The sequence below is a fragment of the Hemitrygon akajei genome, chromosome 2, assembly GCF_048418815.1.
Source record: "Hemitrygon akajei chromosome 2, sHemAka1.3, whole genome shotgun sequence".
In the NCBI taxonomy this organism is placed as follows: domain Eukaryota; kingdom Metazoa; phylum Chordata; class Chondrichthyes; order Myliobatiformes; family Dasyatidae; genus Hemitrygon; species Hemitrygon akajei.
In genome coordinates this window covers 60,755,886-60,782,239 of record NC_133125.1, presented here as the reverse complement: position 1 = coordinate 60,782,239, position 26,354 = coordinate 60,755,886, and the positions used below count along the sequence as shown (strand labels likewise).

General features: G+C 39.2%; 1 protein-coding gene across 3 annotated transcripts in view; it reads right to left on the bottom strand.

The window, feature by feature from the left end:
* The window catches only part of mllt3 (MLLT3 super elongation complex subunit), a 111,450-nt gene that overhangs the window by 23,142 nt on the left and 61,954 nt on the right, over positions 1-26,354 (bottom strand). For all 3 annotated transcript variants that reach the window (XM_073072722.1, XM_073072732.1, XM_073072741.1), the window contains one exon: positions 1,751-1,820. In XM_073072722.1, the coding sequence (XP_072928823.1) occupies positions 1,751-1,820 (70 nt within the window). The remainder of the gene's footprint in view (positions 1-1,750; positions 1,821-26,354) is intronic.

The following is a 26,354-nucleotide window of genomic DNA, read 5'->3' as shown; positions in this document are numbered from 1 at the left end:
CACTGCTGGAGGACTGAGCGCCGGTGTTCGGCGAAACGGTCTCCCAGTCTGCGGCGGGTCTCCCCAACGTATAAATGGCCACATCAGGAGCACTGGATTCAGTACATCACCCCAGTTGACTCACAGGTGAAGTGGTGAAACTATAAACAATATGCTTGAAAAGGAGATTCTTGGAGCAACTGGAATGAGGAAGAGACAAGTGGGGTGAGAGGGGGCACGGGAGATGAACGAGTGCGGCTGGGCACCTATCATGTGAACAGTTGAACTTGGCATCAAGGCCTTGCCTCCTCTTCCTAAAAGCATTCACACCTCTGCAGATTGCCACGATTTAAAATCACAAGGATTAATGGAAGAACAGCAAATAGCACCTGAACAACATACTCCAAGGAACACCACTGGTTTCTAGATGCTGGGAAAGCAAAAAGTGGCTGTTGGATCAGGGCATAATTTTTATAACTATTAAGAGTTCAGTAAAATAAGAGTGATGGAAGTGTTAGTCAAAATGAAACATGGCAATTAATGTACACCAGTGCAAAAAGAAACAATCAATATATGTGAACTAGATGTAGCTGAACGGGGGCAGAAATTCTGGTAGGCTCAATAAGACCAGAACAATGCAATGTAAACAATTGAATCAGACAAAGTTATACCTAGAATGCTGATTGAGAATGGCCTAATCTCTTGAAATGGAGGACTAGATTATGAGGGTGGGGGAAAGGGAACTTAGAGGTAGCTGAAATTTTAGATTCAGATTTATCACATGCACATCAAGACATACAGTGAAATGTTATGTGCATTAACAACCAGCACAACCAAGGATGTGCAGGGAGGAGCCCACAAGTGTTGCCACACATTCCACTGCCAACACAGCTTTCCCACGATGCTCCGCAGAACAACACAAGCAGTGACTACAACAACACACACATATACCCACTCACCCACCTCCAACCTCAGGACAGGCTGTCTCCAGGCCTCCAATCCTTGGACTTGGGCTCTTAGACATGGGGCCATTTACCTCCAGACAAGCTGACTCAGGAGTTTCAACCTTTGGCCTCTACCTCTGCACCTACCGACTTTGGTCCTCAATCTTGGGGCTTCTAGCCCTGGACACACCAAGTTTCAACTGTTGGCTTTGCCCTCCAGACTTTGCCGATCTCTGGGCATCAAACCCAGGACTCGCCGATCACAAGTTTGATCTGCCTAGGAATTGCAGACCTTTGACCTCAGCAACCTGAGGGAGGTTACCAGCCCTTGTCACTACTGCCCTCCTGGGCCTCTGATTCGGGACTCATCAGCCTGGGGATCACTGGTCTTCCTCAGAACCTGCGGACCCGACCTCCAGGATCTCTAACCTTCAACCATGGAGCACTCTGACCTGAACTCTGAACCCCGGTTCCCACCCCAACTCATTTACTATCCTTGACCTCTCATCTCCACCCATTCCTTTCCATGAGCCTAAAGCTGACCCCTAACTCCCCACACTGCCCCCAAAATCATCAGTATGAACCAAGAAAGAAAAGCAACTCTGAGTCAGGACATCAACGAACGTTGCAGCTGAGCACCACCTTGCACACTGAAGTAATGTGACCAGTCTGAGTCACTAGAAAGACACGGAAGTCTTTACTGATCTCCAGGAGAATCGCAATATCTTTATAAAGAAGTTAAATGAAGATGATAAAAAGAGCTACACAAAATAGAAAATTTAAAAGAGATTTTAAAAAAATGTATGGATACCATTTTAAATCTTTACCTTGTCTATTGTTTTGAGATGGTGTAAAACTTGAACTGGAACTAGAATCAGCAGGACTTGGCTGTTGAGACTTAAAAGAAAAACACAAGAAGAAAACAGTCAGTATTGTTGAAGTAGACCAAATGTGGCAATCAGATAGTTATTGGATTATTTGCTTTATTGGAAAATATAAACACAACAGAATTGGAAGTTAATATCAGTTCATTTCTTAAACTAAAATGTGGATCAACAACAGGGTATCATTAAAACCGAAGTATGATTAAAACAGATTATTTGTCTACATCCAGAAATAACGAAAGTACAGTTTTACAGTATAGCAATAGGTTCAAGTACAACTTGAATTGTCATTCAACCATTCATGAATACTATGCATACAGCCAAATGAAACTGCATTCCATTGGAACAAAACACAGTACCAACAGTCACACACAGCACAGGGCACATGCAGCACATAGAAGACAGTGAGCACATACAAGATAGCAGTAAAATAGTCACACAAAAAAATACATAGTCCATGTCCGAGTCCAAGAATTTTGCAGCAAACAATACAGCTTGTCTTCTGCTGAGCGAACACTAGGGGGCAGCACCAATCACAGCATAGATACCGTGCCACACCGCCTCTGGCACTCTAGTGGAGCACCCGTCTCCAATGCCACTCCGAGTGCAAATAGACAACACCGTGGCTTGAGGCCTACAGCTTGCTACAACTGAGGCCACGCAGCTTCTGGACCGTCCACCCTTGCCGTTCACCCACAAACCAATTAATTGGACTTGCAGCATTCCACGACGCCAATGTCCAATGGGGTCCTGCGGTCACAAAATCGACTAAGATAATCACTCGCTGTTAGACTGCACACCTCCTTTGCAATCCAACACCTCTCTGTCGGAAGTAGCATCACAGCTCCTTCAATTCCTTCAGCAATCAGTAGCTTGCTGTCGGATTAGACCTGCAGTACTTTAAGCTTGTAATGTCCAGAAGAGTCTGGAGCAAAAAAAAAGTTTAAATAAATGACAATAACTCCTTTAGTTGGCCCTGTAAAAGCCACTGCGTCTGAGTGCGGCACCACCTTACTAGCAACATTCCAATTTGAGTTGTCAATTTTTCTTTTTACTTGAAATATTACTTTTTAAAAAAAATACATCCAGTATTTTGTATGTCATGTCTTCCTCCCCTCTCTATTCAATGATTATCCTTTCCAGTTTCTGCAAAGTTCTCCAGCACTGAGTAAATCTCATTAAATCTCCTCAAATTAAATTGCAGACATTGAACCAGTTTTGTTACTCAAAATATTCACTGTGTTCATGAAGACTGTTTCCTAGCTGACACATTGTATTACAACAGACTATTGCTCAACAGCAAAACACTGAAGATGGACCACTTCTCACAATTAGGAAGGAAGCTGCTTCCCAATTTAATCAGGCATGATGAGATTCATCAAAATATTTGATCAGTTGTGGAAAATAGTTTTTGAAAATCAAAACTTCAGACATGGCACAAAGCTACCAAAATCTTTCATCTTCATACTTGCTATTGAGATTTGTACTACCTACAGCTGGTATCTCAAGACATTGGAAAGATACTAAAGCTGTTACTACAAAAATCCTTCAAATTCACTAGAATGATAAATGAAACAATGCCAGTGTCTTCTCCAAGGACAAGTCCCAACACTGAGGTCATATTTTTCAGTCTGCTTAACACAGATGACAGCTAGTTGCATGTCCAACAACAGACTCCCATGTGTCTCTTATAGAAAAGATCTTGCAAGGTGGACAGAAGAACATTCAAATTCCCATACTGAAACCCAAAATTTAAAAAAATGTAACACTCCCATTGGCCCCTGGAACTCTGACCAGTGACTGTCCAACATGGAAGTGGCCCCATCAAGAACACATTAGGAAACTTAACCGGTGCATCAGAACCCTGTATGGGGATTGGATGGAGGAAACCATTTCACAAAATAACCATCTGCCTGAAATGTCAATGAGTTCCCACATTGTTCTTATCGGTCACCTTGAAGCTTACAGAAAATAAGACCACCCACAGTTGCAACTCTCAGTCCAACAATAGAATGCCAGTGTCAGTCCTGGCTCATGAAACACCGCATCTTCCTGCACGCTCTCAGCCTACCAGTTTTTACCACAGTGCAGCTTGGACTCAAAGCTAGCTCCCAATTAGCAAGAACCACCACAAGTAAAAGCCCTGGCTCTAAAAATGCTTCAGAGGGATAAACAAGTTCCCCATGTTTACTCAAACATCAAAAGATAACATGATGCCTGCATCAAATATTTTTTAAAAATTGAAAATGGAAAAAAATATTAAAACACAAACACTAGAAAAGATTGAAAACAAATATATTTAAACATAATTGTTATGAACCCATGAATTATGTCGAGCAGCAGGCCACTACTTTAACAATAATCATGGTTAATTCAACTCACATTCCCGTGTCTCCTTGGTAACCTTTCATCCCCTTGCCTGTTGACTGTAAGCATTCAAAGACATAGCTTCTAACATCCTTTGGGATTCTAGACACCCACAACTCTTTGAAAGAAAGACTGTATTTCATCTGCCTTAAGTGGGTGACCCTAAACTCAGTGATTTCTACTTCTAGAATCTCCCTGAAGTGGAAACATCCTCTTCATATCTACCCTGGCAATACTCAAGATCATTGTTTTGACCAAGTCCCTTCTCACTCTTCTGAATTGCAGCAGATACAAGCCCATAAGGAAGCTTACACAACGTAGGTACTAAGCTAGGTAGACCTTATCTGAACAGCTTAGTTTGGATAGCATCTTACTTTAAATTAATGTAGTAAACTGAGGACAAAATGTAGACATATACAGAAGGCTGAAAGTAAATCTAATGAAAGAAAGGACAAAGAGCTTCAATTAGTAGGAAATGTGAACTTGGATTGAATCATCAAGGCTTCTAAGCAAGCTTGGTTAAAAAAAACAGGCATACATTTAAATATCAAAGATTATTTTCTCTTGAAGATAGGATTGTTTTGGAATAGAGAAAGCTACAGTACTGGATAAGAGCAAACACAAGGAAATCTACAGACGCTGGAAATTCAAACAACACACACAAAATGCTGGTGGAACACAGCAGGCCAGGCAGCATCTATAGGAGAAGCACTGTCGACGTTTCGGTCCGAGACTGCATCCAGTGCTCCCAGTGTGGCCTTTTACATATTGGTGAGACCCGACGCAGATTGGGAGACCGTTTCGCTGAACACCTATGCTCGGTCCGCCAGAAAAAGCAGGATCTCCCAGTGGCCACACATTTTAATTCCACGTCCCATTCCCATTCTGATATGTCTATCCATGGCCTCCTCTACTGTCAAAATGAATTCAAACTCAGGTTGGAGGAACAACACCTTGTATACCGGCTGGGTAGCCTCCAACCTGATGGCATGAACATTGACTTCTCTAACTTCCGTTAATGCCCCTCCTCCCCTTCTTACCCCATCCCTGACATATTTAGTTGTTTGCCTGTTCTCCATCTCCCTCTGGTGCTCCCCCCGACCTTTCTTTCTCTCGAGGCCTCCCATCCCATGATCCTTTCCCTTCTCCAGCTCTGTATCACTTTTGCCAATCACCTTTCCAGCTCTTAGCTTCATCCCACCCCCTCCGGTCTTCTCCCATCATTTCACATTTCCCCCTTCCCCCACTACTTTCAAATCTCTTACTATCTTTCCTTTCGGTTAGTTCTGACGAAGGGTCTCGGCCCGAAACGTCGACAGTGCTTCTCCTTATAGATGCTGCCTGGCCTGCTGTGTTCCACCAGCATTTTGTGAGTATTGAATAAGAGGTTGGGGGAATGTTTCCTTTCATAACACGAGTCAATATTGTAAAGTTTGGGAGCAAGCTGTTTAATAGGCACGGAAGAATTGAAAGAACATACATGCAGTGGAGCAGGTTCTTTTCCAAAGGATAAAATTACCTCAAAGGATGGGGTGAAAATAGAGCAACGGGGATTCATGATGTGGGTAAAGGTGTTCCAACTTATGCAAGAGATTTGGTAAGTGGTAAAAGGCAGCAAATGCAACTGAATTATTGCAGTACATTTTGGGGACTGAAAAAATAAACACATACAGAAGTTTGAAAACAACAAATGCAACAGACTGATGTAGCCAAGCAGCTATCAGAATGGATAAAACAACTGCTGTTGGTATGTTTATTTTTGCTCCTCCTGGACCTAGAATTAAAAGGAATGACCAAAGTCTGATTGGGTCCTGTGTACCCAATGATCTGAAATCTTCACTGGCAACTTGGAATTGTTTATCCTCTGCCAAAATATGCACTTTTTGTTTAGACTTGCGAACAATGGTTATAAAACAGTAACAATGCAACACTCATGAAAATAAGTATCCTGTTAGTTTATATAGCAAAGATATTCATAACTCAGTGCAAAGTGGACTGCTTAGAAACCAGGATTTGATTATGTAACTAAGTGCTCCACATCACAAGTAAATCTAACAAAAGCAAGAGAAGTTAAAAACAAAAGCACTAAGATAGCATGTAAGACGAAAGAGGGATTCATCTTCGCCCAGTGACTGTAACCCAAGATTCTTCAAAATACCCATCTTTACAAAGACACCATCACCTTACTTTAATTACAAATAAGATAATCACTTATTTGTTGGCTAATGATTTGCAAAGCCTCAACTCAAAGCTGTAAATTTTGAGAATTATTTTTGAATAAAATGGGGGGGGGGGGAGGAAAGCAGCATTCATTTTCATTTCCTTCTCAATTTAAATGGCATTAATTTTTCTGGCTGCTCTACATACATGATTTTTGTTTAAATGGGCCAAACTTAAAAGAATGAAGATCAGCCCAAGTTGTAACCATGCTAAAATTTGGTCCACTACGAATTCAGCACGCATTCTCTTTCAGAATACAAAGCTGTCCTACTCATTCGATATCTGAAAAGGGGTTAGCATCTTGCTGGCTTTGACACCTCTGGAGAGCAGAGGCAATCTTTGGCACTAAATGTGTTTCTTGACAGTTTTACAAGCTGTTATTCCAAAGGCTGTGCTATTTATGGCATCATTTACTTGGGGCATTTGACCACTTACCCTGTGGTAACTAATCGCTGAATATTTCGTTCATAGAGCAGAATTAGCCTGAAGGTACCCTGCAACAAAGGAGGACTTGCTTCCCTTGCGCCACCCCCACCCTCCAACCAAGTCGCAGTGTACCACAAAAACTAAATGCTTATTTTGCTGTCCTGTACATGCCTCCCTTTTGGTTTATTTGTCTTCTGGATTGTTACACGATTTATTATATCCCAGATATGCTTTTCCCTTGGCACCTTCCTGGTAACTTAAAGCTAGCCAATGGCTCATCCTGACATTTTCTTAAATCTTTTCAATGGAATTAATTCAGATTATGTCTGCTAACAATGGACCCAGAATTCCGAAAGATTTCCGTGAACATCCTGTTCAATAAAGAGCACAAAGATTCCTGGTCAAATACACTGAAAACATTTAAGATTATTTAAGCAAGATTATTCCTTCCTTCAGTGACTGAGGACTTTTATGGAATCAGTTACTACTTCACAAGGTCTTTTTTTAAAACCCTTTTTTATATGCTTCCAACAATTGAGGGGCGAAGAGGAAAGAGAAATGAGCTAATTTATGTCCATCTGTAAATAAATGAATGCCCCTCTAAACAGATTGAAAGATCTTCCATTTTATAACTACGGGCCTCGTCATGAAAGGTGGATTATGCACTTGAGGTGATCAAAAGCTAACACAAAGTACAATGGTGATAAAGTAGGCCATTACCCAGCTCTGCCCATTGTGAACGGATGGAGAATGCTACTAAAAGACCAACTAGGGTGGTAAACCGTAGTTAAGTCTATAGGTTTCTGGGGAGAATGAGATGTACTTTGAAGTTTTTTGTTAATGCAATTTACAGCCTGGTTGTCTGTCTGGGTGTCTAGCTGACAGTAAACACATGCTCAAGAGTCTTCAATAAATCACAATCCCCTAACATGCTCTGGCTAGCCACACACCACTAAGGAACTCATAAAAACAGAACCCAACACTTATCTCTCTTCCGGACACTCACTTGTTTTTTTAAAAACAAATAAGGATGGTTGCATTTAAAGAAAACACATTTGTGCACCAAGAATCCTGAAAACAAGGTTCAATTAAGTGCACATTTTAAGTAATATTGTATTGGCCAAAGTATTTGAAAACTTTATACTGAAAAGAATTGATATAATAATTGAAAAATAAAAATCATGTATTATGATACACCAAGTACCAACACCAGTAAATGTGCCATGCTCAAGCCAGAGAAGTTATGAACAAAATTACATTAAGCCATTTTCTGCTCATCAAATATTAGAACTTTGTTCAGAGGAGCTTGATAAGGATGATTCTGATATGTGGAGTAATGTGTTTTAAGGCAGCTACCTGAATAAAGATACAATATTACCCAGTCATTCTAAACTTGCTGTTCTAGCTGAATAACTTCCTTGCGTCAATCCATTTCACAAGACACAGAGGCCAAATTAAGTCATCTCAGACAAAGATGGAAAGTATTTCCTCTTCTACTGTAACAAGTAGATGAAAGCTGCTCAGCCGAAAAAAAACATAAGAAGGTAGTTGGTAGAGAGGTACTGGGGAAAATGACATCTTTGGCTGCCTGTACTGTCAGTATGTGGGGGTGGAAAAGGATGTTAAGAAATATTGGCAGTCAGCCATGTAGGACAAGAGGGAGCACACAAATAAACGAAAATTAGTTTTATTCAATAATAATTGACACAAGTTATGCAGAATATGACAACAGAATAAATAACAAGACTGATTTAGTATACTACATTCACTCTGGGAAAAGAACTACTTCACTAGCCACATCACACACAAAATGCTGGTGGAACACAGCAGGCCAGGCAGCATCTATATACATAGGACATACTCTCTAATGGATCAAGACTTCCCAGATGTTTAAGAATTAGCTCAGTACTCAAGTATCAATGTAGCTTTAACTAAAATGTATTCCTCGACAAAACAATTTTACTTCACATCAGATTTATTATGACAAACGGCATGAAATTTGTTGTTTTGTGGTAGCAGTAGTCCAAAAGGTGCAAAAATCTATAAATTACAAAAACAACAGAGCAAAAAGGAACAATAGGGTGGCGTTTAAGGATTGTTCAGAAATCTGATAACAATTTAAGAGCATCATCTTCCCGTCTGTTAAGTGTTGGTATTTATGTTCCTGTACGCCTGACCTAACGGTAGTAACAAGAAGAGGGCACATCCAGGACAGAATCTTTAATAATGGATGCCACTTTCTTGACGCACCACCTCCTGAAGATGTCCTTGATAGTGAGGAGAGTTGTGCCTGTGATAGAATTGACTGAGTCTACAGCTATCTGCAGCCTCTTGTGGTCTTGGTGCATGGAAATTCCATACTGAGCTGAAAAATCTCCAACCAGCCAGTCAGAATGTTCTCCACCATCCATAGGAATTTGAAAGCCTTTGGTGATGTATCAAATCTCCTCAAATGCCTAATAAAGTAGATTTACTGATATGCCTTCTTCATGATTGCATCAATATGCTGGGCCCAGCTTACATCCTCTGAGATATTGACACCCAGGAACTTGAAGTTACACACTCTTTCCAACTCTGACCCCTTAACGAGGACTGGCGTGTCTTTTCCCCACTTACCTTTGCTAAAGTCCCCAATCGGTTCCTTGATTTGCTGACATTGAATGCCAGGTTATTGCAACAGCATTTAACCAACTGATCTATCTCACTCCTGTAAGCCTTCTCGACACCATCAGACAGTCTACCAACAGTGGTATCATAGGTGAATTTCTAGATCATATTTGAACTGTTCTTAGCCACACAGTCATAAGTGTAAAGAGAGTAGAGCACACCCTGGAGGTTCGCCTGTGTTGTTTGTCGGCGAGAGGAAGGTATTATTACTGATCTGCAATGGCTGTGACGTTCCAATAGGGAAGCTGAGGATCCGGCTGCAGAGGTCGTAGGGATCCAGGTTTTGAAACTGTAATTGGTAAACAGTAGTCTGATGTATGGCTTGCAGTTGTGAAGGTGCTCCAAAGTATGAAGAGCCAGTGGGATCCTGTTTGCTGTAGACCTGTTGCAGTGGGTCCAAGTCCTTGTTCAGGCAACAGTTAATGCTGGCCACGATCAGCCTCTTGAATGTGACTGTAACTGGGTGACAGTCATCGAGGCAGCTCACGCTGCTCCTTTCGGGCACCTTTATGACTGCTGCCCTTTTGAAGCCGACCACAAGCAGTGAGATGCTGAAGATGTCCTTGAATACCCCAGTCAGTTGGTCAGCACAGGTTTTCAGTACTTGGCCAGGTATGCCATTGTGGGCAAGGCTTCATCCTCTTGAAGGCTGTTTGGGCATCAAACTCCACAACAGAGATCACAGGGTTACTGTGCACATTCGCACAGGTGGTGTGTTATTCTCCCTTTCAAAGCATGCAAAATGACTTGAGCTGATTGTGGAGTGAAGTACTTCTACATTGGTAGACAAAATATTAGTGAACACAGCCTAAACAGTAAGGAAATTGGAAAATAACCCAAACCAATTTCAACATACACACCAAAAATTATTTTTAGATGCAATTGTCTCATCATAACTGAAGTAGTTATCAAGAATATCTGATCCATTCCCATTCAATGTTAATGTTTCTAAGTAAATAAAAAGAGTGAGGTTCTGAGAAACATCAGTTTTGCTCAGATTGAGGGGGGAAAAAATGGGTTTTTAGCAATTTCAAGTCCTGTTATTTTTCCCAATTCATCTATCAAACTACAAAAAACAAAATGAACAAATCGGGTAGAGAGTAAATTATTTTGGCTCATAGGTCTCTGAATAATTGATTCAAGGGAAATATTCTAACAATGCTCCAAGTACATCATTTGGCCTATAATGTTTGTACCAACCATGGTGCCAATCGACACCAATTGCCCACAAGGTCCATATCTCTCTATTCCCGGATTGATCCTGTTTAAATGCCTCAAACATTGCTATCAGATTGCTTCTGCCACTTCCCCTGGTAATGGTGTTGGCCCCTACCACTCTGGTTTCTGCCACTTCCCCTGGTAATGGTGTTGGCCCCTACCACTCTGGTTTCTGCCACTTCCCCTGGTAATGGCGTTGGCACCTACCACTCTGGTTTCAGCCACTTCCCCTGGTAATGGTGTTGGCCCCTACCACTCTGGTTTCAGCCACTTCCCCTGGTAATGGTGTTGGCACCTACCACTCTGGTTTCTGCCACTTCCCCTGGTAATGGCGTTGGCCCCTACCACTCTGGTTTCTGCCACTTCCCCTGGTAATGGTGTTGGCCCCTACCACTCTGGTTTCAAAATAAAAGCTTGCCTCATACAACTCCTCTACACTTCCCTCACATCTTAAACCTGCTCCCACTGATTTTTGAAATTTCCATCCTGGGAAAAAGACCACTCTGTCAATCCCTCTCAATTTTATACACTGTGATCAAGTCTCACCCACCCCCACCCCCCCAATCCCCTGAACCTTCAGCAAAAATTACAAAAGTTGTCCAACCTCCTCTTAAAGCTAATGCTTCCTAATCAGGTAACATCTTGGTGAGTCTTTGCTCTACTGCCTCTAAAGCCTCCACATCCTTCCTGTTGAAAGACAATCAACACAAGCACAATACTCAGTTGTTGCCTAACCAAAGTTTTATATTGTTGCAACATGATTTCACTATTTTTATATTCAGTACCTTGACCAATGAAAGCAAGCATGCTCTGCACCTTCCTTACCAACCTACTCACCTTTTTTTGCCACTCTTAGGAAGTGACAGCATTCATAACATTCCTCTTCCCAGAGCTAATCAATATTATCTCGCAGAGCTAATCAATATTATCTTGCAAAGTTAAGAATTGTTGCCACACGCACAAATACAATATTTTTGCTCAGGCGCTACATCTATTTCTACTCCACAATCTATTTTAAAAACACAAAACCTTATTGATGAAACTCTGCTCTGCAAAATCATCAGTTCACAGGTGAACCAAAGTACAAATCACTTGCCCTCACCAGCAACTGACGCACACCTACTGACAACAATTGCTTAAACCACCTTTGCATGGTGATGTCATTGAGTATATACTTCAATGGAAACTTCATATCTGCAAGCCCAAGACAGACTTTGATGGGGTTATTCAATACAGTGGATTCTGGTTAATTGGGACACATCAGAACCAGTGCACTTTGGCCCAATTAAGTGGCTGCCCCAATTAGCTTAAGTTTCATGGAAATCGTTAAAGGTATTAAAAAGGCTCATTAAGTAACAAATTATGTATTTAAATGTATTACGGAACAAATTGGAACACTACCAATACTTCTACAGTACTATTAAACCGTAGTAATTCTTAACAGTTAAGAATGGAGGAATTCATCCAGTGAACACTGCTGCATTCTTTTGACTGTAAATGAACAAAATCACCACAGGAACCTAGTGCAGATAATGGACTGCTTTCATACAATGTTGTTGATGATTGCATCCTTCAAATCTTCAGCTTCATTGTAACATTCAAGATGATTGTTGATACCTTCAAATTCTTTGTAGTTCCTAACTTGAAGTAGTTCAATTTTCACTCCCAGCTATTTCTGGCTTCTCCAGGTCTGAATGTTTTAAACTGCAGTGAGCAAACAGTTCTGAATTGTCTTGCTGCTTATTTCTCTCCAACTATCAGCACCAAAAATCACTGCTTTTTGAAAACAAACACACGCAACTTATGCCATTTAAAAACTGTTTGCTGAAAGCATGGGTGTAGTGGCTAATGGCTATGCAAGTGCACACGACTGACATTTAGAAACTGGCAATATCACCTGTCACAACTAGTGGGAATCCTGGCTTTTTTCTTGATTATCTCTTGTTCTTTAAGAGTTGTCCCAAGTAAGCTGCTGCCCCAGCTAACTGATGGCTCAATGAATCACAATTCACTGTGCTTCTAACCTGTAGATGGGGAGATCTGGGCACCAACTAAAATGCATAGGTGGATAAAGTATCACACAATAAAAACAATTTTAATTGTGCTCATAATTTTTTTAGTGTAAAAAGTAAATCTTGCCAGCATATTTTAGATGATGGAATAGTTTGAACTACTCATGTGTCCAGTGCACAGCCTATCAACTCAGTGCAAGAGACAGGAACCAAGAAGAAAGAAAAAGCTTAAAACAAAAACTAATGAACAAATAATAAGCATTATGAAATACTTCAGGGAACAGGCAAAGTAGAATAATACTCGCAATGGAAACAGTGTGGAATTTTCATCATGTATGAAGATTTCCCCCTTCAGCTTAAAATCAGGAAGTTCAAACTGGTCAGATATTACACAAGTTAGGGTTTTCAGAATGTACTTATTCCAGGAAAATTAAGAGAAAAACAAGCTAAAAGCACCACAGACATAACACACTTAAGAATATTTGTAAGTTACATTGCAGAATTATAAATTAATACATCAAAAGATATGCTAGGCAATGAGGAATCAAAAAAATTGCCTTGCCAACTACCATCTTTAAAAGTTTGACGATCGATGCAAAAGACATTTAGAATTCAGGGTTTCATGAGAAAACTAATCAAAGAAATAAATTAAAACTAACAGAGTTCCGGAGTTCCAAGCTTTTATAAGAGTTTCACTCAAATGAATGACTGAAAATTTGTTCTGCTCAGTGCTTGACTTAATACTCTAATACTGTCTATATTGCTGAGCAACCTATTAGAGAAAGGATATGAGTGAGGGAATCCCTCAAAAATGAGGAAAGAAACCAATTATACAACACAAAAAGGAAGATCAATGTTGTAAATAGGTTAGAAGAGATTTATTTTAATGTATCACTTGGTGATGAATAACCATGATTGTTGACTTCGGGAGGAAGAAACCAGAGGTCCAGGAGCCAGTCCTTGCTGGGGGATTAAAGGTCAGCAACTTTAAATTCCTTGCTGTTATTTCAGAAGATCTGTCCTGGACCCAGCGTACAAGTGCAATTACAAAGAAAGCACGCCAACACCTCTGCTTCCTTGGAAAATAGTGAAGAGTCGGCAAGACATCTAAACCTCTGACAAACTTCCATAGATGCACGGAGGAGAGTATCTTGACTGGTTGCAACACAGCTTGATATGGGAATACCAATGCCCCTGAACTGAAAATCCTACAAAAAGTAGTAGATACGCTTTAGTCCATCACAGGTAAAGTCTCCCCACCACTGAGCGGTGTCCAGGACAGCACCCCCACCACACTCACGTCTCCCCCTGCTGCTGCCACTGCCATAATGAAGGCAGCCATTAAATTGGGGGAAATCGCTTCATTCAGCACCTCCGCTCCATCCACCAAAAGCGGAACTTCCTGGAGCCAAACATTGTAATTCCGATTCCCACTTCCATTCTGATATGTTGGTCTAAGGCCACCTCTTGCGCCAAGATGAAGCCACCCTCAGTGCCTGAGTAGCCTCCAATCTGATGGCATGAATATCAATTTCTCCTTCTGGTAAATCATTTTCCCTCCTCTTCTATTCCACACTCTGATCTCTTACCTCTTCTCACCTGCCTATCACCTCGCACCCCCTCCCCCCAGTGCCTTCCTCCTTCCCTTTTCCCTATGGTCCATTCTCCTATCAGATTCCTTCCTCTTCAGCCTCTTCCTACACAACTGGCTTCACCCATCACCTTCTAGCTATTCTGCCCCCACCTTTTTTATTCCAGCATCTTCCCCCTTCCTTTCCAGTCTTAAAAGGGTCTAGGACCAAAACGTCAACTGTTTATTCATTTCCATAGATGCTGCCTGACCTGCTGATTTCCTCCAGCATTTAGTGTGTGTTGCTGCAGGCGGTACAGGAGCCTCAGGACTCTCGACACCAGGATCAGGGACAGTTATTATCCCTCAACCATTAGGCTCTTGAAACAGAGGGTATAACTTCACTCACTCCAGCAATGACTGTTCCCACAACCTCTGGACTCTCTTTCAAGGACCCTTCATCTCATGTTCTCAATAGTCATTGCTTATTTATTCTTTTTCATTTGTATTTGCACAGTTTGTCATCGCCTGCACATTGGCTTTTCGTCCGCCCTGCTGGGTGCGGTCTTTTATTGATGCTATTATGGTTCTGTTACTTACTGAGTATGCCCACAAGAAAACAAATCTCAGGTTTGTATATGGTGACATGTATGCACTGCCCAAATGGATTGTTTATTATTTATTGTAATGCCTGCACTGTTTTGTGCACTTTATGTAGTCCTGGGTAGGTCTGTAGCCTGGTGTAGATTTTTTCCGTGTTGTTTTTTTACGTAGTTCAGTCTAGTTTTTGCAGTGTTTCATGTAACACCATGGTCCTGAAAAACATTGTCTCGTTTTTACTGTGTACTGTACCAGCAGTTATGGTCGAAATGACAATAAAAAGTGACTCTGATAATAAATTAACTTTGAATTGCTCATATGGAGCTGCGGTTGACAACTTAAAGGAGTTTAGAAAGATGCCATTTTTTAAAGAGTTTTAAATTATATTGTAGTATTTCAAAGTTAACTAAGTGTTTGGAAGTACAAGGGGTGATTGATAAGTTCATGGCCTAAAGTAGGAGTCAGTTTTAGAAAACCTAGCACATTTGTTTTTCAACATACTCCCCTCCTACATTTACACACTTAGTCCAGCGGTCGTGGAGCATACAGATCTTGGACCTCCAGAAAGTGTCCACAGCAGGGGTGATTGATAAGTTCGTGGCCTAAGGTAGACGGAGATGAATTATACAGCTCTCGTTACGTGCATGGGCAGTTCAACTCTGAGTGATAATGCAGAAAGTTTGAAGTTAATAACTCATCTTCTACCTTAGGCCACGAACTTAGCAGTCACCCCTTGTATTTGTAAAAATATCAGAACAGTTATGGAACTTGTAAAGGCAAATGTCTAGCCACCTGAAATGTGAATTCCATACAGAAAACCACCAAATTCACTGGACTTGCAAACCAACCTTATAGATTCAGACATTTCCTTCCCAATGATTTTGATCCACTACACAAAATCTAAGATTCACTCCAGCGTTTGCTAAATTTAAAAAAAAAACTGCAATCCATTCACAATCCTGTATGTTATCAATCCAATGAGTGAGAACCAAAAACAATGAATATAAAGTATTGATTTGTGTACTCTTCAATTGTTGCATGACAGATATAAAATATTAACAATTACCAGGATATAATCACTTTGAGAGCTTGCTCTGCAAGCTGTTACAAGATAAGAAATGTAGCAGCCAATGAACCATCAGTGAGGTGGCATCTCTGACTAGTGCGATTCCTCATGAGATGCAGTGCAAGCAGTTATCTGTTCGTCCATTTATTCAACAGAATCTGGTCCTCAGCTACCTTGAACCATCTTGCCACTGGATCCAGGCCTCACTCTGTCAATCCAATTGGTAACCATGACTACTCTGAATTAAAGTAAGTCATGCACAAATTTTGGCCACAATTCACCTGGAATCATTGTTGACTCCAAGGGACCATGTAAGAAAGTTACGACACTCAGAAAAAACAAACACCAGTAAAAATCCTTCATATTAAATAGAAAGCATATCCCTTTATTTTTACAAATTAACTTTGTGGCTGAATTATGCAAATGTTTAAAAAACACCATCGAGAGTATGACCTCATCAGCCTCACAACGACAGAGGAACAGGTGAAAGCGTATTCTGAAATCTTTGCCAAGTCAACTCATCAACATGTACTGTACTGTAGGAATAACCCTCCCAAACTTGGGAGAAAAGTTGTTTCACATGCAAGATATTAACATAGTTTGCCTCCTCTCACTTAAGGCAATATAATTAAAAGGTGTGGACATTTTAAGTATCGTTCTTACAGCAGACCTCATCACAACAAACATTTCACTTCTTGCCCAGTTCCATTAGGCAGGGTTGAAGCTTACCCTGGTGAATTTTTAGTCACCTGAAAGCATTTTCTTTAGCCCATTTTCATAATGCATTACATAAAGTATCGAGGAGGAAGGAGGAGGAAAGCTTCAATCAAGTTACCAGAACCAGATGAGTTGCTTTTAAAAAGAAATGAGAGATCAATAAAGCTATCAAAAAAGAGGTTTTGCTCCTAGTGCCTAAGGGGTCTAGATTCGAGGAAGGGAGTGTGGAAAAGAAAAGGATAAGCCAACACTTTGGTTTTCACACAGACTACACTATTATTCTACTCGTGCCATAAAACAATAAATCTCCAAAGTAGCGACCAATAAAACTGTCACTGTCTCATGTGAAGACTCCTCTAGTTTATCTTTAATGGGTAAGAAATCTGATTTTGTAAGGGAAGTCATTCTTAAATCTAGTTAAGACTTCACCTAGTTATATTTAAAGTAGGTATTTGGGGCCAACTAGACTTGAAAATTATCACCCCCATTTGCAACAGAGATTGCTCATGTCAGCAGGAATATAAACAGGAAATAATTAGAAACTGCAATTATCAATTTCCTGAAATAAACAAAAGGAAAACAAAAGGGGTGCAATAAACATGATACTCTTTGGTGGCCATGCAAGTTTCCTGCCAACAAAAGGCACATTAATGGCTAACTGGATCATAAAAGCTTGCACCTGCAGGACACTGTTTGATGTCAGTGAAAACGCAAGCATCATTCATCATTACAAAAAAAACTTATTTCCACAAAACATTGTTAGCAACAGTAAGTTATTCTGAGGAAAAGACTACAGTTCCAACTAGTACTATTTTGTTTTTAAATACTTGAATTCTTATCTGATTTTGGATTGGTCCAGGGAATTACTTCTTTAGGTATGGTTCCAGTTACAACATGCGACTGATCCAATTGCATAACTCAAATTGAACAAATTGGGAACACTGAAACAAGAAAAATAGACAGCCTCGTATTCTCTAGTTATTGGTAAAGAGTGACAGTCCATAGACGCAGGACATCATACTCAGCCTATATTGCTAACTCTACCTCGGAGTCTGTCAGCACATCTGCCACTACACACAACCACTGAACACATACCACATGGGTATGCAGATATTAGCTATGTTTCAATATCACCATACAGTTAACCCTTGTCAAATTAACATGCCACATAAAGTCCAAGTTGTCACATTGATCAATTAGCTGCAAACTATGTATTTACAGGTAAGCAAAAGAAAATTAGTTCAAACATAAGTATTGCCTTTAATTAATTGTGTTTAGAAATACCTACACAACTATAAAGATAGCAAGACAAACTATTAAATATTTTAATATAGCAAGACATTAAAACTTGAGAATTTTAATATGATTTAAAACAATTCTGCCACACAAAGCTTACTATCCTAAATAGCATTATTCACACAACACACCTCAAGACCAGTTGATTTCTCCCCGTCCCTCATTTTAAGATATACAAAGCTTGGTTAAGTAACCACTTCAGTTCTATAATCTATCAACAAGCAAACTACACAATTTTGAATTGATGATGATGTAGGCTTTTGCAGCAATTGATTGGACAAAATATCAACAAAATTGGTTGGACAAGTCTTGAAAGATGTATTAAGACACTGTCTTATTCTGATTGCTTCTACAGAGTAATCGAAAGGTGAATAACATTTCAGAAAGCCAAAATGTAGTGGGTATGTTTCAAAGTACTTTACATAATTCAACAAGTTTATGCAATAGAGTATTTACATCAATTTGCATAAAATACTTCATATTCACAAACTTCATGTATCAGAAGATATTCATTCCTAACCAACCACTTCGCGATTAATCAATTACTGTCATGTTGTATTTCTTTTTCCACCCTTGTAACAGGTCAGAACTCGACGGAACAACTTAATTTTGTGCATCAGGATCTCAAACCACGGACTGAGCTGGGCTGTTAATTACAAAGTGTCAATAATTTCATTTAGTAACTGGCTGGCAGACTTGCACCCAATAGCACAGGGGCATTAAAAAAATCATCCACAACTTTGGGTTCAAGTAGAGTTTGGATTGGTCGAGATCTACCTGAATTTTAACTTCTTAACCAAGGGATTGTGAGCAGAGCAATGTTTAATAACAAGTCAGATGCTCTTATTATTCAGAACTGCAAAGCTGAAGCACTAAATTTAGCATGCATTAACTATCAAAACAGTAAATCCAAACGATTTACATGTTAGCTTTGGGATTTCAAGTAATGGAATCAATTCTTCAAGGCATTATAATTTGAAAAATATTTATATTCTTTGGTAAAAATGCCACGAGGTAGAATGCCTTTGCCAATTTATCTTGTCCGAATGTTCAAGCTCAAATAAAAAAAATAGAAAATTACAATGCAAACAAGGACATTAAAATATAACCAGCTTTAGCATTTGTGTAACTCCACAAAACATTTAAAAACTGATAGTTAACATTTTCATATCCAGTGACATCCAAATTTAAACTTAAATAAATATTCCTTACCCTGCAGTTTTAATATTACAAGATTGAGTTGAATATATTAAGGTATTACAATTAAGAAAACATTTCTGTTTTTGATTGTACTGTTGAGCTACAAAATCTTTCCATGATCCACACATTGATAAATTACAATGGATGGAAGAATTATTTCATACTAGTAGTCAAGGAAAAAAAAATCAAAGCACACAATATTAAAAACAATTCTTCTGTATAAAGAGACTCTCCATTAGGAGATCAGAGGCTGTGGTAAGGAAGGGGAGCAAGAGACCGCTAAACTGCTCCAACCACTTCCTCATCGAGATAGTTAATAAAATTGGCAGAATATTAAAAGAACAGTTCCCTCACATATTACACACACCACACCCCCAGCCTCCATCACTACACTTGATTTTATAGTCTATCTGGGTTATTTTTTCCACTAAGCCCAAGGATCAGGGAGTGTAACAACTGAAAAATTGACAATATGCACAAGGGCACATTGAAACAGCTTACTCAGGTAAAATGGAGGTAAACATCAGATCACTTGCCAAGTTAAAGGACAGATCAACCAAACCCATGATAGTGTCTTTTCTCTGTGAATTTAGTTGTAATTGCTAAGCTTTCTGGCCCCCAGAGTAATGAGGTGAAGATCAGGGAGGAGCTAAGCCAATGCTTTGGCAGCTTCAATGAACTCTCAAAAGCAATCACTGGCATTTTTGTATTAAAACAAAGTCCTTATACTGTTCTGAATGGTACTTAAAAAGCTCATGATACATTGCAGCTCAAACAAAACTTCAAAACATTTAGTCAGCTATTTTCTTTTGCCTCATGGGAAATGTAACGTTGATTTTGAATCTATAGATCTTAAAAGTAGAGCAGAGAGAAAATACAACTTCTCAATGAAGACAGATATGCAAGTTGTGGTTGAGTTTTTGTTTTCAATTTCAAAACCTAGGCAACAATGCAATTTTTTAATGTGGCTTTGGAGCTATTTTCAAACTCAGGAATGGCCACTGGAATTACCTTTTTCCATCTAGACTGCTCTACTGAAAAGATCTGGTATCTGGAAATCAGTTCCTTGCACTCACATACTACATAGCTAACTATTTTGTCTTCCACCTTGTACGACCATGTGCAGTGCCCACAAGACTTCTTTTTTCATTCCTTTAAACTCCAGTCCTCCTTCACCTAACAATCTTAAATAAGGCAATGCCTCTTCAACTTTTGGCTCTTTCAGGATCTCAAAACTTGAGAAACTCTCTTGCTACTTTGCCTCGATCATGCAGTAGTTTAAAACCCAAGCCTACATTTTTTTTTTAAAAATCACATTTCCTCATTTTCTCTGATCTCTTACATTCCTTCTAATTTTGGAGTTATCCCACATAACAAAACTCAGATTCTTAATTTGTTCTTACTTTTTAAAAATATAGTTGCTTGCAATAGATTAAAACTTGAATTTTGCTTTCATATGTGGAGACCATAAATCTCTGCTAGCTAAATAGCTAGGAATTAAGTCATTTGTATGAAAACGTTTAACAAACTATTTCATGTACGAAAAAAAATCTCCAAGAGTGTGGTTTAAAATTCAATACATCTCCCTGATGAAAAAAATGAAAGCTATACAGAGTCAGAGGACAAAAATTGCCTCAAATGTTGTGTTTCTAATCCCTGTTACTGAGAAAACATTAACATGCCAGTACAACTTGTTCATATGTATGAGGCTCAAAAGAGACCGAGTGGTCTCATTTAATGCCAATACAAAAGTGAACATAATTCTCTTCAGAATGCAAATAAAATGTGTGAAAAAATGGACAATGTTCATGAGCATACACATTTGTTGCTCCATTAAAAAGAGAGACAAATAGAGAGCATGCACCAGAAACACCTTGTTAGATTTAAATTTGCTTATATCTGAAATAAACTACAGAATGAACCTCAATGGATTCTGGAATATTGTAATTCACTTTCAAGTTAGCTCACCAGTTGTGAGAATGGTTCACCAGTTGATTTATAAATACCCCACTCCTTTAACACAGTTGGATCACAAATGTACAACTAGCATTGAAAGATTGCCATGCAGTTACTGGCCCAATCAAAATCTTCCAACTATCTCAACTTAAGCAGGACTAGTCTGGAATATAAGCAAATTGCTGAAACTTTTCAGGAGGTCATGTATGCATCCTTTCAGGGAGAGAAAAATAACACTGAAGTGCCACCCAATCGCAGAGTAGATTCTGAATTGTGGATTTCTGTTTCAGATTTCCAGCACCAATTCACTTTTGATTTGATGGCAATTCAAATTCATGAAAACCTAGCCAAAGTAAATTGGCAGTGGGATGAAAAACTGGAAGTGATTGATTTAAATTAATTAGCAAGGAGGGATAACCAGAATCTTCCTCACAGCAAGTAGTCACAATCTGGAATTCATTGCCAGAATGTGTGGTTATAGTAGACAGACATCATTACCAAATGGGACTGGATAGATTGCAAGAAAAATGTTACAGAATTACTGGGAAAGAGCTGGGGAATGGAATGGATGACTGCTTAGTTCGGCACCAATGGAGACTTGAAGCATATGGTTTCCATTTACAAATGTAATGATTCAATATTCATACTGTAGATATGATAGCAAACCAAAAAGTTATTTTACAGGGACTGGCAATTTTAAAACTGTTCACTGTCCACATTCACATTAACTAGTTTGAATTGCAGTTAATTCAATAACGTGCAGGTGCAAGCCAAAATGATTTATTCTTACTTGAATGCAAATGATTCTGAACAGCTACAATCGTTCACTTAATAGTTCTAAACCAGACTCTCAAATAACATTGTACCCCAATGTGCACGCACACACACACTAAACTACAGTAATAAAACTAAGCATGATGTTAATTGGTGACTAGAGGAGAAGATAGAGATCAGATTAACTTAATTTGTCACAACATACAGTGAAATGCGTCATTTGCATCAAATCAGCGAGGATCGTGCTGGGTGCAGCCTGAATTGTTGACCTGTACACCCACAATTCACTAACCCAAACTTGTACATCTTCAGAATGTAGGAAAATACCACAGCACTCAGTGGAACCTTGCTTGGTCATGGGGAGAATGTGCATACACCTTATAAAAAAAATAGAAGATTTAACACAAAAACAGACTTCACAGAATCAAAACTGAGTGAGTTTCAAAAGAGGAAAAATCATTAGTCTGTCTAATCAGATTTCCTATTCACGTAATACTTCCTGTCCCCCTACACACGTGTATGGCTCAATTTCTAAACAGGACTTAAAACACTGAAAACAATAAAAATAATTGTTCAATTAAAAATCAAAACTAATTCAATAGCTTCCTATAATTTTGGAGGTGCATTTCAGAGGCAGTAGTCACTTGGGAACAAAATGAATACATTTCATTTGGATCTTGCTGTTCTACGGTCCTACTAATGAGGATTACTTTAACACCACTCACTATTCTAGCTAAAGAAAGGTTACAGCAGTTTTAGCAAATCATTCAACTGCTTCACCTTTGTTTCATGAAATGTTCTTCTAATTATGTTGGGGGGAAAATATCAGCTGACTATGTTAGTCACTAGCTATATGGTCTATGATTAAACTATGTAAGTACTAAAAGCATTAAATTCATAAATTTAGGAATCCGAGTATGTTTTATTCCAATGGAAAACATCATAGAGGTTCAATAATAAAACTCAAAAAAATAGGTACAACTATGAAACCATATAACAGTTCTCCTGCTTCTTTCATCTAGAAAAATCAGTAATTCACATTATATGCAACCATTGCTGCCCCTGTTTTCACTCACTGCTCAAATAAACCCAAAGGCAAATTTCTACAACTATAAAACTAATAGAATGTTCACAGAGTGTCACAACAACAATGAATTATCAGATAAGACTATTAATCTGACAGAAGCTTGGCTCATTTTTCTGTTGTAGACTGTGCAAATGGACCAAGAGAGGAATACCAGAAAATGATACCATTTGAACAAAGCCAGTTCAAAATTCTACAGTTATTACTAAAAAGGTTGAACAATCTTTACATTGCGTTTAGAGCCTACTAATCCCAAATTGGATGTCCAAATAGTTTCAATTTGCAATAGATTCTCAAGTGAACACAACTCATGGTCAATCTGAATTTCTCATTTAAAAAAAATACCATTTATTAGTGTGGCCAAAGGGGAAATGTCAACAAGGGACATGCAACCACATTAAATTCCCTTCTCACAGTAAAGAGTCAAAATACTCATTGACAACTCTACTGCTACATATTATCAATTATTTAACCAAGACCAATTTAACATTCTCTCATCTTCCACCAGTTGTCTTCGAATTTTCAGAAGTAACACATATGGATCTCTACTGTATATTTGCTAAAAAAGATCAACACATCAGTCACGTTTGGCATTAGCAACTATCTGTTAAGAATTAAGAAAGGTCTTCCACCGTAAGCAAAAGCAGGATGGTGCTTTTGGATTAAAAGTTCACCAGAAAAAGATATAAATATCTTCTTGCTTTTTATCTACTGACATTTATTTTCCTCTATATCTTTTTAGGATTTTCTTGCCACAGTTCCCAAAAAAAAAAGGACATGGAATCAACCACAAACTTCATCTCTAACTGATGTGGAAAAGTAAAATGATTTGACCTTATTTCAATTCAGAATGCAGCTCAATTGGTCTGCAGTTTTATAACTAAAATCAGGTGAGGGGTATTGGGGTGGGAAACAGATGATAAACCCATTGATCTACACAACAGAGATAACTGCGGTACAACTAATTTCAACAACCTTTTAAAAATGTTTTTTCTTAAGCCCTTTTGGTCTATCAAATGGAAGAGCTTTGTAGATGGCATGAAAGCAACAAAAATCTCAAGAGCTTGGGGTGTGTGTAAAGCTGCAGAATATCCACACAAATACTTCAAGTTTCCCAAGAAAAAGGAGTTGGCTGTTCATGTCAATTTAAACTCAAAATGTCTCGCCAACCCTACATGCTTTAGAATTATTTAATCATTCAGAAACAAATTTCACAGTTATAGTTTTACAGGGACCTTCAAATATCATCGATATTTTCTGTAATTCAACTGCATTTCTACTCCACTTGACTGCACGCTGTTCCACTGCTTTAGCCTATTACTCATTACGAGTGGCTATCATTTACAGAGACTACAAATACTAACTGCTTGGAAAACCGTCTCTTCACTCACCAGGGCCCTGTGTTGAAAGCTAACTACTGTGTCTCACTCTCAGGTTAGAGCTTCAAACACAAGCACAAAGCCTGCGGGATCTCAAAACACTTAGATGACTGCTGTTTCATAGCAAACCCATCAGAGACAAGTGCATTGTTTCAAGTCAATCTCTGAAGGGAAACAACTGATTCAAGTTGAAGCCCAAGAATAAAAGTTTTGCGTGGGACCAGTTTTGTTATATTCATCTGATATTAGGCTTAGACAACCCCACCTCTAATATTTTAGGAGAAGTGTCTGTAATTGGGGGGGAGGGGGGGAGTAGTACCACCAGTAATTTAGAAAGCTTTAAATAAATGTTAATGGACAGAAATGCAGATTTCCTCATGATTTATGCTGACCTCTTTCCCAGCAGCTGAGCTGTCAGAGCCTGGCTGAACATCAGACAGAATCATCAGACTAGGCAGAGGATACGGGAAAGGCAACATGAGGGAAAATACCAACAGCAACCAGAAATCAGGCACCAAGGACTGGAACAGAGACCATAGCTAGGTATGCTCAGGTTCACTGATACGGAGCAATGTTGGCTGAATGTTCTTCTTTGTTAGAAACATAGAAAACCTACAGAACAACACAGGCCCTGTGGCCCACAAAGTTGTGCCGAACATGTCCCTACCTTAGAAATTACTAGGCTTACCTATAAGCCCTCTTTGTTAGAAGAGTTTCTCTAAAAGGTACTAAATGCCACATCAACCACTCCCAGCCCATTTGCCAAGTAGATTTCCCAAGCCAAAGGTAAAGGAGCCAGCAATAAATTGAAATGGCTGCCAAGATCCGAGGAATAAAGCCTCTTTTAAAGATCATGAAACCGGCTCTCTGGAGCAGGTTATTCAGACACACTGCAATAAACTGCAAGTTGGCTCATTCATCACTAATCATGTTTCTGGTTCACATATTTGACAAGTTAACCCTGTATCTACCTTCCCACCCTATGAAATGCCTAATTTTGTGGGAAAGTTGGGAATGGGACACTTAAAACTCAAACCATAGGCCATCTTAATGAGTTAACCATTCCATTGCCCAAAACATTGCGTTCCTCGTTTACAATTCATTCTTACACTTCTGGGTTAAATCGAGTCAGCAAAAGAACACCATGTTCCAGAATTAATTTAATGGGAATTTGTAGTTAGTTACTGAACAGATGGAATACTTCACCCAATGACTTTATCCAGGCATGATTTCATTTAGTCAATGATGAATGCTACAGAAATGAGTCACAAAGACTCAAGTAAAAGGGCCTGAGACTAAAGTCACTGGAATTTGTCCGTTTATCACAAAGGTATCCATGTCAAGGTCGATATTCAGAAACATTGTGGAGTCACGCAGCATACTACTTTGAAGCATTTAATACTTCTCAGATTTAGCTCTGGGCACTTGCAAAAAACACAGCTTTCTTGGCAGAATACCAAGCTGGTACAACTCCATCATGGGAATGCAAACATGATCTGTAGGCTGGGATTTATAATGAAGTCAGTACGATTTTTTCCCAAACATCAAAGTGTGGTCTCACATTATCTTGGTTTCTAACAGTCTCCCAACTGAATTATGACTGTTCATGCCAACATTCAGTCACCTATTTGCTCCATCTTACAGCTTTTATCTAAAGCTGCCCATCATTTCAATTGAATGTGATGCATCGGACAAATCGTTGAACAATTATATTCAGAACACAAGTAATAGCAATTTAATAAAGATAATGCATTACATCAATTATGCAATTAATTCCTCACACTAACATGCACTTAAAAAATCCTGTTTTTGAAAAAATGGCTGCACTCCAAAAACTTTGGTGTTTCATGCTCCCCGCCAAGGCTCACCATTCGCTGGGATCAGTGCAATTCCAACACCCAACCTTAATTGGATCCACAGCAAAGCTGCCAGCTCAACTGGCACCTCATCCACCACCAGTGTCATTAGTGTACACAACTGAATACTACTACAACT